At 47.5% G+C, this 23,074-nt stretch overlaps 1 protein-coding gene across 1 annotated transcript in view; it reads right to left on the reverse strand.

Moving 5' to 3' along the window:
- The window catches only part of LOC147631619 (uncharacterized), a 115,857-nt gene that overhangs the window by 61,899 nt on the left and 30,884 nt on the right, over positions 1-23,074 (reverse strand). Inside the window, exon 4 of the mRNA XM_086808154.1 lies at positions 952-1,008. Coding sequence (XP_086664280.1) covers positions 952-1,008 — 57 coding nt within the window. The remainder of the gene's footprint in view (positions 1-951; positions 1,009-23,074) is intronic.

Below are 23,074 nucleotides of genomic sequence, written 5' to 3' on the forward strand. Positions count from 1 at the left end.
TAAACATTGCAGAGAGAGCACGAAAAATGCATTTATTTCCTTGAAATAACAATTTAAGTTTTCCTTTTCAAATAGATATTATGAAATTGTTCTCCTGTTCGTGGAAAGAACCAATCTGGATAGATTATGCACATCAGTAACACCTTGATGAGAGCCCACAGGTTCTTTTCCACATCATGGTTTAGAACATTGATAGTGCACTCCCATCTATATTCACCTATAAGGTGCCTTAGGTGCCCATGGCCATCATCTCATGCATATCAAGGCCAAGTTTGCAAAACCAAAGGATTGAGGTATTGGAGTGTAGGCTAGATCTACGGATATATAACCGTTACAATAACATGGGCGTAATCTGAGACCATTGGGTTGAGTCTATTTTGCATATTCACTATCACAGTGTTTTGATAACTGCCAACTCAAGGGGGTCCCAAAAATTAAGGAGATCTCTAAGCTGATTTGACTTTCTGGCTCTTGCTCCTTTTCATTGAAAGTTTCCCCATAGCACAAACTTTCTTTTCAAGTTCATTAGTCAATTCAAGTTCTTTTATATTTAGAATAATTACAAAGAGAAAGAGAAGACAAGGGTTCTTTACTCCGGTGGAGTTTCACCAAAGTCATAGAGGTCTTGCCTTCAAGGGACTAATGCACCCTTTCAAGAAGAAATTGTACACTGGAAGGTGGTGGGAGCACCATGGCATGACAACCTTTGTTTCCCCTAGTGACTTAATCAAACTGACTACTTACAAGCTAGCTTCAGCATTGAATTCCTCCATCTTATTTTTTGGCACACGACCGTTCTGTGAAGGCATGATATATGTTGTTTTTTCTTCTTGCTCTGTAGATGCTTTCTTTTCGGGAAAACTAAAAACATGTGTTTTAAACAAAACATTAATTTTTTTAAAACGTAGTCATGCAACTAAATTACTGCAGTTGCAAGCTTTGGAACCTTACCTTGATTGAAAGCGTTTCGTTCTCTTTCTTGAAATGAACCACAGCACCATCTTCTTCCTGTCAGCACGAATAACTTGGTTGTAAAAAACCTCATTATAGACTTTATCTCAGAAAATCTTATCAATGAGGAAGGAGATTTTGTAAGAAAACTTTGATTGGCACAGTTGGAATCAAAATCGAAAGGAAAAGAAGAGCTCTATGCTCCCACGACCCTGTGGGAGTACATTTCCACATGTAAGTGCACGGGAGAGTGCATGTCCATGTGTAGGTACATGTGAGAGTACAAGTCCATAAGTACATGTAAGACATTTCCATGTGTGAGTACATATCCATATCACAGTATGAGAGCTCATGTGGGGGTGTGAAACCTCAGCCATCTAGAATGTCAGCATAGGAGAGTCGATAACTGTCATGAGGCTCATCATGTCCACCACTGCTGGAAAGGTGTCCCTGTGGCACTGGAGGATCTACCAAATATGGAGCTTCCATGGACCACCGGCCCATGAGCATTGAGGGCATTGTAGCCGATGGGCACAGTCCCAAGTCACTTCAAGAGCACATTGTAGCTGATGGGCACTGGAGGATCTCCCGAATATGGAGCTGCCATGGACCACGGACCCATGAACATCACACCATGTAGCTCATGGGTGCAGTCCCGGAAGACTCCAAGAGCTCGCACGGGCGGGCATGGGGAGGGGGAGGAGGGGCATGAGGCTTAGGAAGAGGGGTGTACTGACTCCTTATGTTCACTACCCATGAGCCTATCACATGATCGACATATGTTAATTGAAGTGGTTTAGGTAGTTGTTTTAGATTCTTCCCCTAGAATACCTCTACCCATAAAGTGAGTTTTCTAGGTTTTGAGGTCCACTTAAAAGGTCTGATCTCCCTTTGAGAGAGAGATACGATTTGTATCCAAATCATGTACAGCATTGTATCTCTCATGTAAGGAAGTCCAAGGATCATGTCATAGGATCCTTGTTGTTGGAAGTCCATTACCACAAATAATCATCCCAAAAGTTTTGATCTTGATGTCTCTCAAAACTCCCCATGATCTAGTTGTGTTTCCATCAGCAAGTTTCACCATTAGATCTGTATCTTCAAGAGAAGGACTTCTTCACATCTCCCAACAACACTTGGTGATTATATTGACACCACCACCACCATCACCATCCAAGATTGGGATAACCTGTTTTCCATTGTATAACACAAGTAAAACTGTGTTCATTTCATCACTCTCCAATTCGTGCCCTAGTTAATTCCTGTTTTGGCCTTGGGTTGAGAGCTTGTGCTTGATTCAATCTCTGTAGGCTCTTGCACCTCTACTCTCAGATTTCCCCCAGCCCTTTAAATCTCACTTATTGAAGAGGGCAGGGCACAGAAGAGAAGGATATACTAGTGCTTTGTGGACTTCTGAGGTACCTGAGGATATGCAGTGGGGGGATATATGCTTTGTATGAGTCTCTGACAGGCAGAGTCCGAGCTCCAGGCGGACTATCCGAAATGGTGACCAGCACGATAGGGTGAAGCAGGGATGCCCTCTATCGCCCACCCTCTTTGGACTGTACATTGATGCGGTCTCTGATTATGTAGACAGATTGGGAGGCCCAAGGGCATGCCTGGCAGGGGTGTTGATACCCATCTTGTTATATGCTGATGATATTTTTCTAATCTCAGACTCTCCAGAGGGATTACAGAGACACCTCGATGCATTACAAGCTTTCTGTGCGGATAGAGATATGACAGTGAACCTTGGGAAAACCAAGGTTATGGTGTTTAACACCACACAGGCATGGGTGACGAGATTAGAGCCTCAGCTCACTTTCCGAGGGGAGCCGGTTGAGAACGTCAGGTCATATGTCTACTTGGGAGTTACTTTCACAGGACCGCGTTTCTCCCTAAAGGAGGCAGCAGCTGAAACCGATCCCGTCAAGTGGGAATAGACTCCGTTGGACACCCACACGCGTAATAGCACAACTTAAATATCACAGTTTGAATGGACAACTTAATAACAGCTGAAAATTGAAATGAAATGAAATGTTGATCAATGGACACCAGCACTGGGGCCGGAACGGGCCGACCCCCCCCCTCAATATATGATATATTATTGGGAGTATTTAACAAATTCAATGCTCCATGGGTTCAATGAACCAGATGATGTCCATGTACAACTGAGATGAATACAGTACCAAACAAGAGACTCGAAGTAGACGTTCGAAGGAGAGCGACCCACTTGAGTGGTCAAGTCTCTACGGTCCTGTGCCTTCACTGGAATCCGCGGAGAGCGCCCCACTGGTGTTTCAGGACCACGCACAAACCGGCGCTCCCGTACTAACGCCTGGCTCTCTCGATCTCGGCACCCATGGACCGTGGTTCTCCAAAAGCTTGGACTACCCGGCACCGAACGGGTGTTAGCGGTAGAGATAATCCTTTATCAGATTTACAACAAAATCCTTTACTTAAATCTGAATCCACTTACTTGTAGCTCGCTAGTGGAAGACAAATACCTGAGGTGTCTATGTGCAGCTACTAGAGATGGACACCAGGGCGCAGCAGCCTGTCAAGGAGGAGGAGGAGGAGCTGCTTGTGTAGAAAGTGTAGCCGCCGGAAGAGGGGAGGCGCAGAGCCGCCTGTAGCCGCCTATGGAAGGGAGGCGCAGCCGCCTGTTGTGGAGAACGTAGCCTGCTAGAGAGCAAGCGCAGCCGCCTGCAGAAGGCACGGCCGCCTGCTAGAGAGGAAGCACAGCCTGCTGGACAGCAAGCGCAGCCGCCTGCTGGAGAGGAAGCGCAGCCGCCTGCTGGAGAGAGCGCGCAGCCGCCTCTTGTGGCCGCCTGTGGAAAGGAGGCGCAGCCGCCTGCAGTGGAGAGGCGCAGCCACCTGTGTAGAGAGCAGCCCACCAACGTGCAGCAACCTAAGGAAGGCAGAGAGATGCCTTGTGTGCAACTGTTTGAAAGCTCCTTTGTAGATGTTGGAGAGAAAGAAAGAAAGAAAGATTTTATTAACGTCTTCCAAAAGACCGAACTCGGCCTATGAGACAAATCAGTGTACCTGTGTGGGGTATCCTCTGTCATCCCAACAAAATGAAAAAGTACTGAACTAAAAAAGCTGAATCTGGGTGTGCAATAAGTACAATGAGTGGGGGAGGTGATGGAGCTCTACTACTAGGAGAATGCAAAGTTATATGCATGGAGTATACAATCATGATATGCAACCTAGCTAGCTCCATCCTGTACCATACTGGGGGTATAGAATGGTATACATCAATGAAGGGGGTGTCCACAGCTCCCTGAAGAACATGCCTGGGTCTGCTCTGAAGTGAGCCAGTCGCTCCGCACCCTCTCTGTGAAACTGAGCTCTGATCTCTGTCATCTCTCTCTGGTATAGGCGTGGTGTCCGAAAGCCAAGTGTCCTCTGTCTCTTGCGGGCTCTGAGTGTCTCTGCTCTCTGGAGAGTAATTCCCTGCTGTGTAGGGGTTGGGAGTGGGGTGGATCTCTGAAAAAATGTAGTAATCTGTGTCTGTCGTCCCCCCTCTGGAGCTGTCTGAGCCTGTAATGATGTCTCTCTATGACGTTGTATGTCTAGAATGAATCTCCCTAGTATGCGCTGGTCTGCTGCCTCAAAGATCTCGCGTAGGGAATGTGGCTCTCTGAATAAAATGGGATATCTCTCTCTGATGGCTGTATATGCTCTGCATCTGCATACATAATGCTCCTCACTCTCCACCTCCTCTCTGCACAATTTGCATACACTCTCCTCTCGGGGGATCCGTGCTACTCTGCCAGTCTCGATCTCCAATCGATGTGATGAGACTCTAAGCTGACCAATAGCTTCTCAGGAGCCATGAGGTAAAAAGCCCTCCATGTATCTAGGCCTCTCTATAAATCCATCATCGGTGATACTCATGAAGTGATCTCTGTAGTATAGCATCTTCAGTCGAAGAGGCTATGTAGGTGATATCCATGTCTCTCGTGTATAGAGCTGCCATAGGTCCTGTCTCAATACTCTGTTCCTCTCACTATGAGAGAGACGGATATGTGGTGCATCCCTGTCATACTGGAATGGTGGTAGATGATCCATGTCTAGGCCATGCTGTGAGAACCAATGTGTGACCTATGCATACCATGATCCTCTGTCTCCTGCCTCAGCCAGCTGTCTAGATGCCTCAAAAGCTCTGTATGACAATCTGTCCTGTGGCATCTCTCTGAATCTGTCTAGCAGGCATATAGTCTGGAATATGGCCTCTACCATCATAGGAGGCGTAGCAAACTCTGCTCGGATAATGTCATGAGGTACTGACGGTTTGTTGCGTATCATGCGTGCCATCATGAGGGCCTGTGGTCTCTCTATCTGTGTCCACCAATGGGTAGCAAGTCCTGGCATCCATACCGCTTCTCCATACATCAGTGCCGGTGTGACTAATGTGTCAGATAGCCACCCTTTCGTCCGGGGTTCCTGAAAATGCACCTGGTGGCACTGTCTCTCTAGCATAGCCAATGCTGCATATCCCCGTGTCAATCTGGCTCTGGCTGTTGAACCCATGGTGAAGCGCGTGGCTGCTCTGCAGAGAAGGTAACCCCTAGGTACACGTATGATGTCACCAACTCCACCTGGCGTCCTACGAGAGTGAATGTCAGCTGACTCCTGCCCTGTCTCGATGTATGAAAGACCATAACCTTGGTTTTCCCAAGGTTCACAGTAAGATCCCTCTGTGTGCAGAAATCATCGAGTGCATGTAGATGCTGCTGTAGACCTCCTGGACTCAGACACTAATACAATATCATCAGCATAAAGCATAATATGTACTGAGGTACCTGCTAGATCAACTCCATCTCTGCCTCCCCATGTAATGAAGTCAGCCACCTCATCAATGTATAACCCAAATAGCGTGGGGGAAAGTGGGCATCCTTGCTTCACACCAATGGTGCTAGCAATAGTCTCGGACATACCTCCTGGGCATCTGACTCGCCCAAAAACCTGCTCATATAATGCATAGATGCCCCATGTGATATCTGCTGGTATGCCAAGAGACTGCAGGCGCTCAAAGAGCCTCTCTCGTGGTATTGTGTCAAATGCCTTGCGGAAATCCACAAAGCAGCAATAGAGCTTTCTCTTCCTCACTCTGGCTTGATCAATCATACATCTCAAAGTGAATACATGGTCAGTGGTAGAGAAAGCTCTCCTAAAGCTTGCCTGCCCTGATGAGCGTAAACCTGCTCGCTCAGCATATAAGCTAAGCTCTTGCTCCAACACTGCACCATAGAGTTTGGCCAACATGTGGCCAACCATAACCGTCCTGTAGTTGCTCGGATCGAGCATATCCCCTGTTTTGTGGATCGGCACAATGGTGTGCATCGTCCACTCCGCACGCAAACCCTCTGCTAGTGCCCTGTTAAACAGGAGTGCAAGAAAAGGAGCCAAAGAATCTACTGCATATATGAGATGCTCACCCTGTAGGCCCATATGGTCGGCGGCCCGTCCATGCTGTAGGCGGCGGATAGCTTCCTTTACCATCGAGTGGGTAAAGAAGCTAGCTGTAGTAGGTCGAGGCTCCTGTGGCTGAGGTATAGGTGGCTGCTGTGGGGCGTGGTATAGGCCCTCTTCATATGTGTGCCGGCTCTCTGAAGTGCCGCCATGAGATAGGGCTATCTCTACTCATGAAGAAATGAAAGATCTCTAGCTCCTGTATCTCTGCGAAGGCCCACCTTTTGCGCGACGAGTAAGTCTCCTCATCTCTCTCCTCGACTCCTGCTCTCTAACGGCTCCCAAGGCTCGCTGTATGCGGAGCCGTGAGTATAGGGCTCTGCACTCGTCATCATACCATCTGTTCTGAGGCATAGTCCTAGATCTCGCAGGCTCTCCTGAGTGGACACGATGTGGGAAGCTCTGTAGTGCAGCCGTGTGTAGGAGTGATGCCAGTTGGGCTGTAATAGTATCCATAGGTGCCAGGGGATCCATGAGTAGGAGCCCATCCTCTACTCTGCCAGTGTATGTGTCTGCCATGTCATGTGTGAAGTAGATGGTAGTGTGTGGCGTCGGTATGTGGGGGGCTGGTGTGATACTGGTGATCCGGCTAGTGAAAATGCCAAGTATGTATGATCTGCCCCAATAGGACGAGGTGGGATGGAGAACGAGGTGACAAGCTGTGATGCCTCCAAAGACCCCATAATATAGTGCACCACCGTGCCGCCGGTCCGTGTATGACCCCCATGTGGGAGGCATGTCAGCCCTCCTGATCCCAGCCACTGTAGCATCCCATTATAAATAACGAGACGATGCCTGGCTCCCAACTCTAGTAACTTGTCCCCATAATGTCCTCTGTCTGGTCCAGTGTCCTCTGATGCTCGACTAGCCCCTATCTCCTCTCGATCCACAGGGTGGAGGATCTCCATGTCATCATAGTCATACACCTCACACTGTCTGCTCTGTGTGTGGGCATTGAAGTCACCCGTAAGAAATACTTCCCCTAGTGTAGAATAATGCATAATCTCCTCTGACAGACAAGTGTATGGCGAGGCTCCTGTCTCCTCCTCCAATGGCATGTCCTCTGTAATGACATAGCAGGATCCTGATGGAGGAAAGTAACATAGGGCTATGTATATAACCCTGTCCTGTGAGAGCTGTAAGCTGATCCACCTGTATCTGGCCTCTGGATCTTGTGCTACCACTCTCAGTCTCCCCTGTAGCTCCCGTCTGAATAGAACTGCTACTCCCCCCGACCCTCTCGAGGTACCCTGGCATGTGGTCCTCCTGTATGCTGACTCCCACTAGAATCCCTCTACTCGAGGTAGCCCTCTCTCTGTGTGTGGGCATTTAAGTCACCCGTAAGAAATACTTCCCCTAGTGTAGAATAATGCATAATCTCCTCTGACAAACAAGTGTATGGCGAGGCTCCTGTCTCCTCCTCCTGTGGCATGTCCTCTGTAATGACATAGGAGGATCCTGATGGAGGAAAGTAACATAGGGCTATGTATATAACCCTATCCTGTGAGAGCTGTAAGCTGATCCAAATGTATTTGGCCTCCAGATCTTGTGCTACCACTCTCAGTCTCCCCTGTAGCTCCCGTCTGAATAGAACTGCTACTCCCCCCGACCCTCTCGAGGTACCCTGGCGTGTGGTCCTCCTGTATGCTGACTCCCACTGGAATCCCTCTACTCGAGGTAGCCCTCTCTCTGTGCTCTGATGTGTCTCTGTCAGAAGTATGATGTCTCTCCCCACCATAACATGCTCCAGTCTTCGAGGCTGCACCCATAGTGAACCATTACAATTCCATACTGCCATGTGTATTTCTGTCAGTGGCCTGGTCTGTGTCCATAGGCCCCAAACCGCTAATCCATGGGCCGGCCATCAATGATGACCCGACCATCTCGATAGAAGGCCTTCTTGCCTTCTCTCCTCGCGTGTAAGACTCGTGGCATGCAAGCTCTCCTATGCTCTAGCTGCATCCTCGTGAGATCATCATCCAAGAAAATAGGAGCTCCCTCTAAGCCTTGTAGTATGACCCTCTTCCTCATGAAGGTGACCCTCTCCATCTCTCCTGGAAACTGTAGGATGAGGGCTCGCTTGCGTGTTGAGTCTTTCCCGGCTCTCCATGCTTTGGTGAAGGGGAGAGGGTCCTCTTCCCTGTAGCCTAGCTTCATGCATAGAAGCTGTCCATCTTTCTCGGGAGTGGAGTTAGGTGTCTCGGCTATACCTGTGACTCGAATGTTGAGGCGGCGGGCATGCCTCATCTTCTCCTCCTCAATGGTGGTGTGAATGATTTGATGTTCTTCCCTTTGAGTCTCCTCCCTCACTTCTTTGCGGATGTTCTTCTTCACCACCTCAACCCATCCTGACTGCTTGGCTTTGAGTTTTCCCTCCATGTCCTTTGTGATCTTCTTGGAGATCTCTTCTTTGATGGCCGTGAGAGTGTTCTCATTGATCTCCCCTTCTTCCTTCTCGGTGTTCTTGACAGCTACCAGTTCCACTTTCAATGCACTCACCTCCTCCTTGAGTGCTGTGTTCTCTTGTTCAAGGCCCGTGACCTGTGCTTCGAGGGCCATGATGTGCCGATGTAGTTTGTTCTCCACCTCATTGAGGTTGGAATCGGATGTCTTTTTATTCTCCTTGATTAGTGCCTTCATTGCCGTCTCGAGGGCCTCGAGTTTCTCTTGGAGACTCGGGGCCATTTCTCGAGATTGAGGAGAGAGAGAGAGAGTTATGTTGTTGCCTTGGGGGCCTGAGCAAGGGTGGGTGGGGAAAGGGGGCACACATCCTAGCGGAGAGGGAGGCGACCCAGCATATTGCCAGCAGTACTGGCAGTCAGTGGCGAACAGAGAGGGCGGAAGCGAACAGGGAACAGCGAAGGCGGCAGTGAGCAGGGGCGGCCCAGGGAGAAGGCGGTGGCGCCAGTAGCGAACAGAGGAACAGCGAAGGCGGCGGTCAGCAGGGGCGGCCCAGGGAGAAGGCGACGGCGCCAGTAGCGAACAGAGGAACAACGAAGGCGGCGGTGAGCAGGGGCGGCCCAGGGAGAAGGCGGCGGCGACAGTAGCAAACAGAGGAGAGGGTGGCGAGCAGGGGCGAAACAGCGAACAAGGAGAGAGGCGAGAGAAGCGAAACAGAGGAGAGGGCGGCGAGCAGGGGCGAGCAGGGGGGCTAGCGGGAGGGAGGGCTAGCGAGAGAGAGAGAGAGAGAGAGAGAGAGAGAGAGAGAGAGAACACGACCACAGCTGGCCGGCTCCCCTAGCTTGCATGGGGGCGGCCAGTTTCAAGGTGGGGTGTGGGTAGGTGGCCATGCACCCACCCCCACACATAAAGGGTTAAGAGTGGGGTTTCCCTGCCCACCTTGGCCCATACGTGGGTGCCCACTTTTAAATGAATGTGAACTTACAACCTTATAAAAATAAAGGTTAGAAAGAAAGCTATTAAACAAACAAGTCCAATACACTTACCACCTGTTCACACGCAACAAAACTCATCAGAAAACAGAGCAAACTTCACGACTCACAAGCAAGCGTCCCCGCTCAGTAAGTGGCACGTCAAACAGGCAAACACAAGAATACAAGTCATGCGAAAACAGTTCCAAACATGCAAAACATGAATGCATGTGCAAATAGTATCATGGACATATCTCCCCTTCATGGAACAAGTACAATAAATCTGTCGGGCACAAAGATGGCACGACAGAAAACATAAATCCCGGTCTTCCTATGGAGTGACAGTCCCATAGGTAAGACACAGATCCAGGCATGAGCCTCCCTATGGAGTGACAGTCCCATAGGCAAGACACGGCACAAATACTGGCTCTTCCATGGCGTGACAATCCCATGGATAGAACACAGTCCAGGTCATACACGAGTGGCACCAGTCTGGCTGCCGTCCATACGACACCGTCCTGCTAACACACGGGTGGCACCAGTCTAGCTCCTGTCCATGTTATGCAAAAATACTGGCCCCTTCACATGAGACACCGGCCTGGCCTCAAGTGAACGAGACACAAATCTGGAGATGGACCAAATGGTCGGCCAATTGGTGACATCACCCCGGGCTTCTAAAGAGTTGTCCTCAACTGAAAAGCCTCCAGATATGCCTGCAACAACTGTGGGTAATCAATAAAATAATCCTCATTTACCCACTTTGCATCAATGGGCAAATAATTTTTGAACTTCACAAGGTATCTCTTGGAAAGCTTTCTTGCAAGTAGCTTTCGCTCCTTGTGAAAGACAATCTGTTCTGGCTGGAGGATCTCCTCAAGCTCATCAATCTCTGGTGGATCTTCTGTGACAGGCTCGACAGGATCTGGCCCCACATATTTTTGGAAAAGACTCACATGAAATGCATTGTGAATCTTCCAATGACTAGGTAAAGCAAGCATGTATGACACTTCATTGATCTTTTGAATCACCTTGAAGGGTCTATACTAGCGAGGAGAAAGCTTAGGATATGATTCTTCTCGTCCTAGCCTCTTCCGAAGCCTAGCCTTCTCAAATTTCAGCAAAACCCAATCACCTTCTTTGACTTGCATGTCCCTTCTATGCTTGTCAGCAGCCATTTTATGCTTATCTTGTGACCTTGCAATGGCTGTCCGTACCTGAGCAAAGGCTACATCCAAGTCACGAACATATTCATCAGCTGCAAAAATCTCATCCTTTGTACGAAGGATGGGTGGCAATACCACTCTGCCATAAATAATCTCAAACGGGGCCTTTCCCGTGGAGGCATGAATCGTATTGTTGTAGGCAAACTCAACAAGTGGAAGATACTTCTCCCATGCAGTCTTTTGATCTGCCACATAACACTTCACAACACGGCTGAATTTGCAGCTTCACTTTGACAATCCGTTTGGGGATGATAAGCTAATGAAAACTCAAGTTTAGTGCCCATATTATCAAATAAAGCCCTCCAAAAGAGACTCATAGTCCTGGGATCTCTATCTCCAACAATGGATTTAGGCATACCATGATGTTTGAAAATGTTAGCAAGAAAAAGCTTTACCATATGATCAACTTTAATGGTTTTCTTGACGGGCAAAAAATAAGCTTGCTTGCTAAACCTGTCCACAATGGTCCAAACAGCATCATTCCCATGATGCTGGGATCTAGGCAAGTCCATAATAAAATCCATAGTAATACTTTCCCAAGGTTGCAAGGGAATAGGCAATGGCTGAAGCAAACCTGGAGGTTTTTGCCTGTCAAATTTCACCTTTTGGCAAGTAATACATGCACGTACATATGCCTCAATGTCTTTACGCATGCTTGGCCAAAAGAAATCTCTCTCGATCATACATGTAGTGGACATGATACCTCTATGACCAGCATAAGGTGGAGCGTGACATTCCTCCATAACCTTTGGACGCAAATTCTTCACCACACATAGGCAATTATCCTTCATAAGATAACCCTCGTTGATAACATAAGAGGCATGTGAGTGACCAGCCATCAAATCAGTCCATATATGGCAAAAATCAGCATCCAAATGATACAAATCTCGCATAGCAGATAAGTCTCCATGAGAGGCCACTGAAACTGCAACCACAAAAGGCCTCCAGGATAATGCATTTGCCACCACATTTTTCTTTCACGGAGTATGCACAATCTGAAAATGAAACATGGAAAGAAAGTTTGCCATTCTCATCTACTTCTCCGAAAGCTTTGTTTGAGATAGAAAGTATCTCAAGCTTTGATGATCTATCTTGACTACAAATTCAGCCCCAAGAAGATAATGTTTCCATATCTCTAAGGCGTGAATTACAGCTGAGAGCTCTTTCTCATAGATATCCATATGAAGCTCAGCATCATACAAACGACGGCTCTCATATGCAACTGCATGCCCTTCTTGATTTAGGACAGCCCCTATACAATCGCCACAAGCATCACATTCCACTACGAATGGCCTCTGCAAGTCGGGAACAATCAATACGGGTCCACATATGATAGCATGCTTGAGCTGCAAAAAGGCATCCTGTTCTTTTGGGGTCCATTTGAAAGTGGTTTTCTTCTTTGTGAGATCATGTAGAGGGGTGGCTATCATAGCAAAATGCCTTGTGAAACGCCTATAATAAGAACATAATCCCAGAAAACTACGTACTTGATGTACATTTTGCAATTCTGGCCAATTCCGAATGGTTTCTATCTTTGCAGAATCCATTGTTACTCCATCCTTGGATACAATGTGACCCAAATAATGTATTTCTGAAAGAAAGAACTCACTTTTCTTGGCATTAATGAAAAGTTTATGCTTCCGCAACTCTTCGAACACTGTGACCAAATGAGTTCTATGTTCCTGCTCATCCTTGGAGAAAACCAAGATGTCATCAAGGAATACACCTGTGAATTTGCGATGGGATTGGAATATCCTATCCATCATACGATTAAATGTGGCAGGAGCATTGGTGAGACCAAAAGGCATCACCAAAAATTCATATAATCCAAAAGCTGTCCTGAATGCAGTTTTGTGGACATCTTGTGGCACCACTCGTATTTGGTGATAACCACTCTTCAAATCAAGACGGCTGAAACAAGCCGAGCCATCAAGCTTATCCAAAATGCCATCAATACGCGGGATTGGCAATCTATTCTTGATGGTAAGCTTATTTAAAGCTCTATAGTCCACACACATGCGGAATGACCCGTCTTTCTTTTGAACAAGAAGCACGGGAGAGCAATAAGGTGAGGAACTTGGCTGAACCAAACCTTTCTCTAAAAGCTCATTTACCTGCTTCATGATCTCTTCTTGTTGTGCGGCACTCACACGGTATGCGGGTTTGTTAGGTGGAGAATTGCCTAGCACAAGATCTATGCGATGATCCTCGGGCCTTTAGGGAGGTAATTCACCTGGCAATGCATCAGCAAAACAATCGTTGAATGTATGAAGAAAATTCAGCCTATCGTAAGTCATAGCATCCACATTTTGATGACTTGGTACAATGCTATCACGAACAAAAACCAAGAGCTCTTTCTCATAGATATCCATATGAAGCACAGATCCAGGCACAAGGCTCCCTATGGAGTGACAGTCCCATAGGCAAGGCACGACACAAATACTGGCTCTTCCATGGCGTGACAATCCCATGGATAGAACACAGTCCAGGTCATACACGGGTGGCACAAGTCTGGCTCCCGTCCATACGACACCGTCCTGCTAACACACGGGTGGCACCAGTCTGGCTCCCGTTCATGTTATGCAAAAATACTGGCCCCTTCACATGAGACACCGGCCTGGCCTCAAGTGAACGAGACAAATCTGGAGATGGACCAAATGGTCGGCCAATTGGTGACAGGAGCAGCTAGATTAGCTCGAGGGCATGTGCAACCTTGGGGGCACTTGAGAGGCAGTGTGCACACATGCAGTTTCAGGAGCCACACACCAAATTGTGGCTATTTGATACACTTGTCACACCGACCCTCCTGTACGAAGCTCCAATTTGGGGGCCCAACATACATCACAGATCTGAGAGAGGGACGGATGAGGGATGGAGGCAAATGGAGAGACCACTGATTATGATGATTGCCCGCATGATTCGGAGCAAATCATCAGTACCACATGAGATTGTTCGGGCTGAGCTGGGTGCCGCACCAGTAGTGACCAAGGCCCTATTCCAGGCAGTTACCTTTTTACAGCGGCTATGGGAGCTCCCTCAACAGAGGTACTCCTGATTGGCATTGACCTCATCCATACAGTTGGCACATGATGGAGATACTCATTGCTGGTACGCTCAGATGAGATCATGGTTTGCGGATAGAGATACTACCACCCTTTCAGTACAATCTGGATTGTCCATATTTGGATCTCACCCGCTCAGAGCAAAACCGCGTGATCAAGATGGATATCATCAAAGTGGACACAGAGAGGACATGGACTAGCCCCCTTGAGCCCTTAGGCACGAAAATGGCTCATTACAAGAGCCATTTTCTACACCTCTCACCAAATGATTTTATCACCCGCCCGGCGTACATGGATGTACACCTATCACATGGGATACGGGCCGTTACGTAGGGTCATGGAGTTTGAGGATCAGAGATGCCTGGGATTGTTCCCACTTGAGCTCAGGAGACACAGAGAGACCCTCTTGGCACACAAGAGACCGAGCCATGATGTACCTAGACAGAGGACCCTGACAGATTTCTTCGGCACCAGCACCAGCAACCCAATCCACACACCTCGTAATACCTTCTCCATTGGGCCATCAGGGCACCAACCACGCTCCAAGGGAGTCACCACTAATAGAGAAGTCATCTTATGTCGTGCTCGTCAGCCACGCCCACCAGGATCTCGACCACGGCATCCTCACCAATCGCCAGATCAGAGCCATTATTACTCGGCATCGAAGGCGCCTACCTCACTTCTACGACCTCTCCATTCTAGACATCCCCATGGCGGAGATACTTGATCTAAGGAGAGGGCAACACTTCAACTAATCAGCATACATGGATCTACCTAATATACATTTTCCAGTATTTTCTACTCAGTATCATCTCAGAGTCTTACAATTCTGTTTTTATAACTGTAAGACAATCAGTTTATTGTACTTTTTAGTCTCATTTAGTTGTTCTCTTTGATGAGACACCAACTTCAAATGTACTCTCAATTTTGGTCTCATAGGCCATTATGGCCTCTTAGAGACGTTAATATATCATTTCATTTCTTTCCTTGTAATAGAGAACTTATTGGGACTCTCACTTCTGATATTAAGAAGGCTGTCAATCTAGCAATGTCTCGGGGATTATTCACTATTTTGCACAGAATTCTTTTGTTGGAATATATCATCTCCAGAGGGTCTACATCACCTTTTTTCATGCATGTATTGGTCATTTTATGAGACCCTGCATTGGCATATTTGGCAGATATTATTTTGCTACCATTTTTTAGGCATTTTATAGCATTTTTATGCTACATATTAGCTGTCGATCTGCTACAGCTGGCCGACCAGTTCATAGGAGGGGTATATAAGAGTGCACACCCTTCCCCTCAGTTTTCATCTCATTCTTGCATATCTGTCGGAGGTCATTGGCTGTAGCAATAGTCTCTTATGCTTGTAAGCCCCTAGCACCTACGGGCTTCCCTCATGCTCATTTTTCAGTAATGATCAATTGTTTCCAGCCTTCAACAGTTTGTGCTTTGGGCCTACAAGTTGTGATGCTCTTTCTTTCATGGTATCAGGGCCAAACCCTGATCTACAGGTAAGAAACTGCTGCGTTTTTCTGATTGGAGCAGAGGCTTCATCATTGTGCTGCATTTTTTGCATCTAGACTGCTGAACTGCTGCGTTTTTGCTGTTGGAGGCTGAAGCTCTCTTCTAGGTGCTGAGGATAGGTTCCTGAGAGATTTTCTTTCTCTATTTTTATTTTTCCACCCTCCCTCCCTTTCTTCTCTCTCCCCTTGTTGTGCACACCTTGAGAGGAGGCTATTCTCCCTCCCTTTCTTCTTTCCACCCTCCCTCCCTTTCTTCTTTCTCTCCCCTAGTGTTGCTCCTTCTCCCATTGATACTCCAGCTCCTTCATTTCCTCGATCCCCTGCTCCCGCTCCCCAAGTGGCTCCTTTGCCCAATCTTTCTTCTTTGAGTTTCTCATCCAAGTCTTGCTCCCACCCCTACCCATATACCATCCTACAATCCTCCCCAAGTCAGTGACTCCATGAAGCTTATAGCAACCAACTATCATACATGGTCTTTCTACACTCAATTATTGCTGGAAGGAGTCAGTGTGTGGATGGCTATCGCCACACCTCACTTGGTGGACCCCACTTTGAGAACCATATTGGACGCTCTATCATCATCCATTGCATGACTCCATCTATACATGCACAATTTGTCTCTACCCGGAGTAATGCTCATAACGCTCATTAGATGTGGACATAGATCCAGAGGAGGTATGGGAGAGTTTTGACAATGCAGATTGCCCAATTAGAGTCAGATCTAGAGAAGCTTACAATCAATGAGTCAGATAACTTGATTGAGAAGATTGGAGAGTTCATCCGTATCAAGTTGCAGCTTGAGGGGTACGGGAGCACCATCAACAATCCCATCCATAAACTTCTTGGTAAATTGCCTGCTTCCTTTGATTCTTTTAAGGATAATATTTATTTCCGTGATCCTCTCCCCTCTTTTGAGGAAGTCATGAGTTATCTCCACGACAAGTGCATGCTTCGCGGAAAAGGCAAGTCAAAGTCTACTTTTGTTGCCTCTGACAAGGTAAAGGCAAAGGCAGAAAAGGGACCAACAACAACAACAACAAAAACAAAGGCAAATGGCACCATCAACAATCCCATCCATAAACTTCTTGGTAAATTGTCCCATCCATAAACTTCTTGGTAAATTGCTTGCTTCCTTTAATTCTTTTAAGGATAATATTTATTTCCATGATCCTCTCCCCCCTTTTGAGAAAGTCATGAGTTATCTCCACGACAAGTGGATGCTTCGCGGAAAAGGCAAGTCGGAGTCTACTTTTGTTGCCTCTGACAAGGCAAAGGCAAAGGCAAAAAAGGGACCTCCAACAACAACAACAACAACAACAACAAAAACAAAGGCAAATGCAAGGGTTAACAGGATTTGAAGGAGTCCAAAGACAAAAGCAATGAATGTGATTACTCTGGCAAGACAGGTCATACTGAGGCTTGTTGCTTTGCTCGTCGTGATGACTCTCGAGCAGCCAAAGCCAAGTATAAAGCTCAGGATGCTTCCAAAGCATCAGACAAGGACAACATCAAAGACAAGGACAAGGACAAAGTTTCAGAGGAGGGATTTGCCAAAGTTGCATACATGGCAGTCACAGATTCATCTACTTCTTCACAGGATTCACTCCTCGTGATCACAACAATGACTTCTCCAGAAGAGGTCAGTGACACACCTAAAGCAATGGAATGGGTTGGTGATAATGGTGCTTCTGCCCATATGACCAATCAAACCCATATATTGGAGGACTACCAGACTCTCTATTCTTCAGTTCGTATCGGCGACAACTCTTCGCTTCCTGTCACCGGTGTTGGTAATGTTTCTTTGGGTTCCTCTGCCACCTTACATGATGTTTTACATATTCCACAAATTCCCAAAAATCTGTTTTCTGTATACAAAGCTTCTCAAAAAGGGACTTGGTGTGTACTTTGATGATGAGGTCATTGAAGTGATTGCCAGGAAGACTCTCGGTTGTTGCCAATGGAGTCCATGAAGGGGATCTCTACAAGATCACCAACTTTTCTTCCCAGATCCCTCGCGCTGACTCACATATTCATTAGCTTTTCTCCCCCTTGATGGCTTTGGTTTCTGAGGCAGGTACTTCTCTGTGGCATTCTCGCTTCGGTCATGTACCCATTCCCGCCTTATAGAAGTTCCATTCTCAACAGGTTGTCAGCGGACTACCTCAGCTCAGGTCTCTTTCACACATTGCTCATCTTGCATGATGGGCAAGCATCATCAAGATGCGTTTCCAGAGGAGGCCACTCATCGAACAACCCGAAGACTAGAGCTTATACATGCAAATCTTGTTGGACCCATGGAGATTGAGTCTCTTGGAGGGACTCGATATTTACTTCTTCTTGTGGATGATTTCACTCGCAAAGTCTGGGTATGTTTTCTAGCTCGCAAGTCAAATGCTTTTGCCAGTTTCAGGACTTGGATCGCGATGGTGGAAAATGATTCAGACAATACAGATTCTTTTCTCCAAACTGATAATGGTGGCGAGTTTATACCGTTTGATAACTTTCTTGCATCGAAGGGCATTCATCGACATACCACAGTTCCTTACACTCCTCAGCAGAATGGAGTTGTGGAACGGAAGAACCAGACCGTAAAAGAGATGGCTCGTTCTTTGTTGCATCATGCAGGTCTCCCTCCTGCTTTCTGGAGTGAAGCTGTGGCTACCTCAGTTTATCTCATTAACCGCTCTCTCATCACAAAAGCAGTTGAGGGGATGACCCCGGAGGAGGCTTTTACAAGACACAAGCCTTCTGTTTCTCATCTACGTGTTTTCAGTTGTGTTGCTTATGTGCATGTCCCAGATCAAAAGAGGACCACACTCACACGAAAGTCAAAGAGGATGATCTTCACAGGCTCTAGTCTAAGATCCTACGGGTACCGCTTCTAGGATCCAGAGGTTGATGACATCATCATTTTCCATGATGCTCGGTTTGATGAGAGCTTGTTTGGCATTGAATCCTCTCCACCTGATGCATCTACAAATTTTCGGGATGATCCATTCGCGGTGGATGTTAGTGATCTTATACCTCTTCCACATCCAGCTCCTCCTCCTCCTCCTTCTCCTACCCCTCCTCCTCCAACTCCGGTGCTAGCTGCTCCTTTACAGCCACCAGTTCCTATTGCAGCAGCTTCTTACAACTCCTAGTCCCTCTACGAGTCCTGCGTTGACTCCGAGATTACCCCCACCAGTGCTTACTTCATCACCTCTCCCAGCAGCATCGGATGAGTTCTCTACTGTAACTGGATCTTCTTCTTCTTCACACTTTAAGAGGAAGTGTCACCAATTGGCTGACCATTTGGTCCATCTCCAGATTTGTGTCTCGTTCACTTGAGGCCAGGCCGGTGTCTCATGTGAAGGGGCCAGTATTTTTGCATAACATGGACGGGAGCCAGACTAGTGCCACCCGTGTGTTAGCAGAATGGTGTCGTATGGACGGGAGCCAAACTGGTGCCACCTGTGTATGACCTGGACTGTGTTCTATCCATGGGATTGTCACGCCATGGAAGAGTCAGTATTTGTGCCGTGTCTTGCCTATGGGATTGTCACTCCATAGGGAGCCTCGTGCCTGGATCTGTGTCTTACCTATGGGACTGTCACTCCATAGGAAGACCGGGATTTATGTTTTCTGTCGTGCCATCATTGTGCCCGACAGAAATGTTTAGTACTTGTTCCATGAACGGGAGATATGTCCATGATACTGTTTGCACATGCATTCATGTTTTGCATGTTTGGAACTGTTTTCGCATGACTTGTATTCTTGTGTTTTGCCTGTTTGACGTGCCACTTACTAAGTGGGGACGCCTGCCAGTGAGTCGTGAAGTTTGCTTTGTCTTCTGATGAGTTTTGTTGCGTGTGAACAGGTGGTAAGTGTATTGCACTTGTTTATTTTATAGCATTCTTTTTTAACCTTTGTTTTTATAAGGTTGCAGGTTCACACTCATTAATGAGTGGACACCCTCCCCAAATATTACTTGGTGTCCTTGGTATTTTGGGCACCCACGTTTGGGTCATGGTGGGGAGGGAACCCCTCATGTGTGTGGGGGTGGGTGCATGGCCACCTACCCACCCCCCACCTTGGAACCTTTGGAACTGGCCGCCTCCATGCAAATGAGGTGGGCCGGCCAGCTGTTCGTGGGATGTCTCTCCATCGCTCAGGAGTGAACCTCTTCTTGTTTATAGGCGACTGTGCATGACCACCTTGGATCATCTGTCCGCCAGGCGACTTCTCCAACGTCTACCCACAGACGGCTGCGTCCAGGCGATCCTCTTCTCTCTTGCTTTGCCACACAACTGCGCCCTGATTGCCTCTCTTTCGCTTGCTTACAGGTGGCTGCGCTGGCCTTTCTTCCACTTGCCCTCAGGCTGCTGCACACAGGTGGCTGCGCTGGCCTTTCTTCTTTCGCTTGCTTATAGGCTACTGCACGCAGGTGGCTGTGCAGGCCTCTTTTGCTTATCCACAGCTGCACACAGGCGGGTGCACAGGTCATCATCCACTCGCCTTGCAAGTGGCTGCACACAGGCGGCTGCACGCAGGTGGCTACGCACTAGCGGCTGCACACAGGTGGTTGCGCAGATTTTCTCCCTCTCTTGCTTTGCAGGCTGTCGCGTACAGGTTCCCCACCTCTTACCTTGTAGGTGGCTGCACACACAAGTCTTCTATCCCTTGCGCTCAGGCGACTCCAACTCTCCCTATCATCGGGCAGCTCTGCTGGCGAACCATCATCTATCTCTCAAGCTGGCTACAACAGCAGTAATAGAGACTTCTTCTTTCATACTGATACTCTCTGCTGCTAACACCCGTTCGGTGCCGGGTAGTCCAAGCTTCTGGAGAACCACGGTCCATGGGTGCTGAGATCGGGAGAGCCAAGCGTTGGTACGGGAGCGCCTGTTTGTACGTGGTCCTGGAACACCAGTGGGGCGCTCTCTGTGGATTCCAATGAAGGCACGGGACCGTAGAGACTAGACTTCTTCCAGTGGATCGCTCTCCTTCGAACGACTACTCCAAGTCTCTTGTTTGGTAACTGTATTCATTTCAGTTGTACATGGACATTATCTGGTTCGTTGAACCCATGGAGCATTGTATCACTTAAATACTCCCAATAATATATCATATATTGAGGGGGGGGGGGGAGGGGTGTCGGCCCATTCCGGCCCCAGTGCTGGTGTCCATTGATCATCATTTCATTTCATTTCAGTTTTCAGTTGTTATTAAGTTGTCCATTCAAATTGTGATATTTAAGTTGTGCTATTACGCGTGTGGGTGTCCAACGGAGTCTATTCCCACTTGACGGGATCGGTTTCATTGGTATCAGAGCACGGTTATTTCCCTCTTCTTAGTGGGGAAACGAACCTGTGTATTGGACACCCCACTTCTAGCATACTTAACACAATGGACAGCCAAGGCAACCCTTTGGAAGTGCCTATTTCGAGGGGCCCATCAAGTGCCTCGCGTGGTTCTGATGCTTTATAGGGAAGGCACAAGCCCCTTGAGAGGGTGAATGATAGTGATTCAAGGGGACAACTATCTCGAGGAAAGACAGTTATGCAAGAAGAAGAGCCTGATGCAATGAGGGCTGAATTGGCGCATATGAGAAAGCTTTTGCAGGCACAAGAGTAAGAGCTAAAATTTTTGCATGAAGATCCCCATGTGCGAAGTGCCATTGAAGCAAGGAAAGCCGATGCAATGGTGGACATGACTTTTGAGTCCATGGCACGAGAAGTGGGCAAGAAGCCAAGGGAGTTAACACTTTCCTACCTCCCCCGCAAAGGTGACATCAAAGAGGGGGAAGATGGAGAGCTGAAATTCAGAAATCCACCTCGCTTGAAGCACGGCGATCCCGCATCTCAAAGGTTGAGGTCTTTTATGCAAAGGAAAGAGGTGACAGTCACCTCTCGTCATGCATCTTCTCCACAAGGCACAAAGGCTGACAGGTATATGTATGCTAGTGCTCATGGAGGGCATGATGGTCACATGTATTCAAGGCATGTATCCCAAGGAGGGGGTGACAGGTCTGCCACTAGAAGAGCCTTGCCTACTGAGTTGTCTCATGGAGAGACATTGCCTTATGCAGGAAGGTCACATGTATCTAATTCTCAAGTTCGTGGAGCACATGCCACCGTGCTTCATGAAACTTCAATCATGGCCCATGGAGCCCATGCAGATAGGGCTGCCCCGTTAGAAAAGGGAAAAAGAAAAAGAGAGGACCATGAGCCTCATGCCAGAAAGCTCAAGGAATTTATAGCAGGTGACAAGTCCGTTAAATTTGATGTTTTTCATGGAGAGCATGATGCTTCCAAAGTGTTAGCATTTGTGGCATAGTTTGACATTGCTTTTAGCGATGAGGACTTCACTGAGTGATGGGGAGAAAACCAGAATTAGGGTTAGAGTTCATTCATGGGAGACATACACAGAGAAGCAAGAGAGAGAGGGAGAGAGAGTTGTGGGGATAAGTCAACTCATCAAGTGAGTGTGTGACTCCCCTATCACACATGTATATTGCACTAGTACACATAGTGCACTTAGTACATTAAAAGTACTAAGTGTACTATGTACTATAACTTATGGGCTTGTACACACTATAAGGGTGGGCATAACGCCTTTACCCCAACAACCTCCCACTTAAAGGCAAAGTGCCCTTAAGTAAAGGAAAAGAAAAAATCAGCATGTACATGATAATATACAAGGCCATATCAACGCTGAAAATGGCCTCATCCAATGCCCATCAAGTGTCTGCAATGAGCAAACCGCTCCGTAGGCAAACTCTTCGTCAACAGATCAGCCGGGTTGTCATCCGTGTGAATCTTAACAAGCTGAATTTGCTTGTTCTCTATCACCTCTCTGATGAAGTGATACTTCACATCCACATGCTTCGTCTTTGCATGAAAAACAGGGTTCTTTGCCAACTGAATGGCACTCTGACTGTCACAATGCAACAATGGAATATCCCCTGTATAGCCCAAATCAACCACTAACCGAGATAGCCATAATGCCTCCTTGCAAGCCTCTGTGGCTGCAATATACTCGGCCTCTGTAGTAGATAAGGCTGTGCACTTCTGCATCCTGGATATCCATGACACAGCACCTCCTGTAAATGTAAACACATAACCGGTAGTAGACTTCCGGTTATCTGGATGACCGGCATAATCCGAATCCGTGTAACCATGCACTAATGCATCCTGTTTGCCAAAGCAAATGCACAAATCCTGTGTGCCCTTCAGGTATCTCATGACACCTTTCACTGCTTCCCAATGCTTCTTGCCAGGGTTGGCCATGTATCTAGAAACCACTCCCACTGCAAATGCAATGTCCGGCCTAGTAGCAACCATGGCATACATGAGACTGCCACAAGCTGAAGCATACGGAATCTTGGCCATATCAGCCCTGTCTCTATCTGACTGTGGGCTGTCCATAGCACTGAGTTTCACATATGGAGGCAAAGGAGTACTAGCCTTCTTCCC

This window comes from Cibotium barometz, chromosome 14 (assembly GCF_041138505.1).
Source record: "Cibotium barometz isolate CiBa-2024 chromosome 14, ASM4113850v1, whole genome shotgun sequence".
NCBI lineage: Eukaryota > Viridiplantae > Streptophyta > Polypodiopsida > Cyatheales > Cibotiaceae > Cibotium > Cibotium barometz.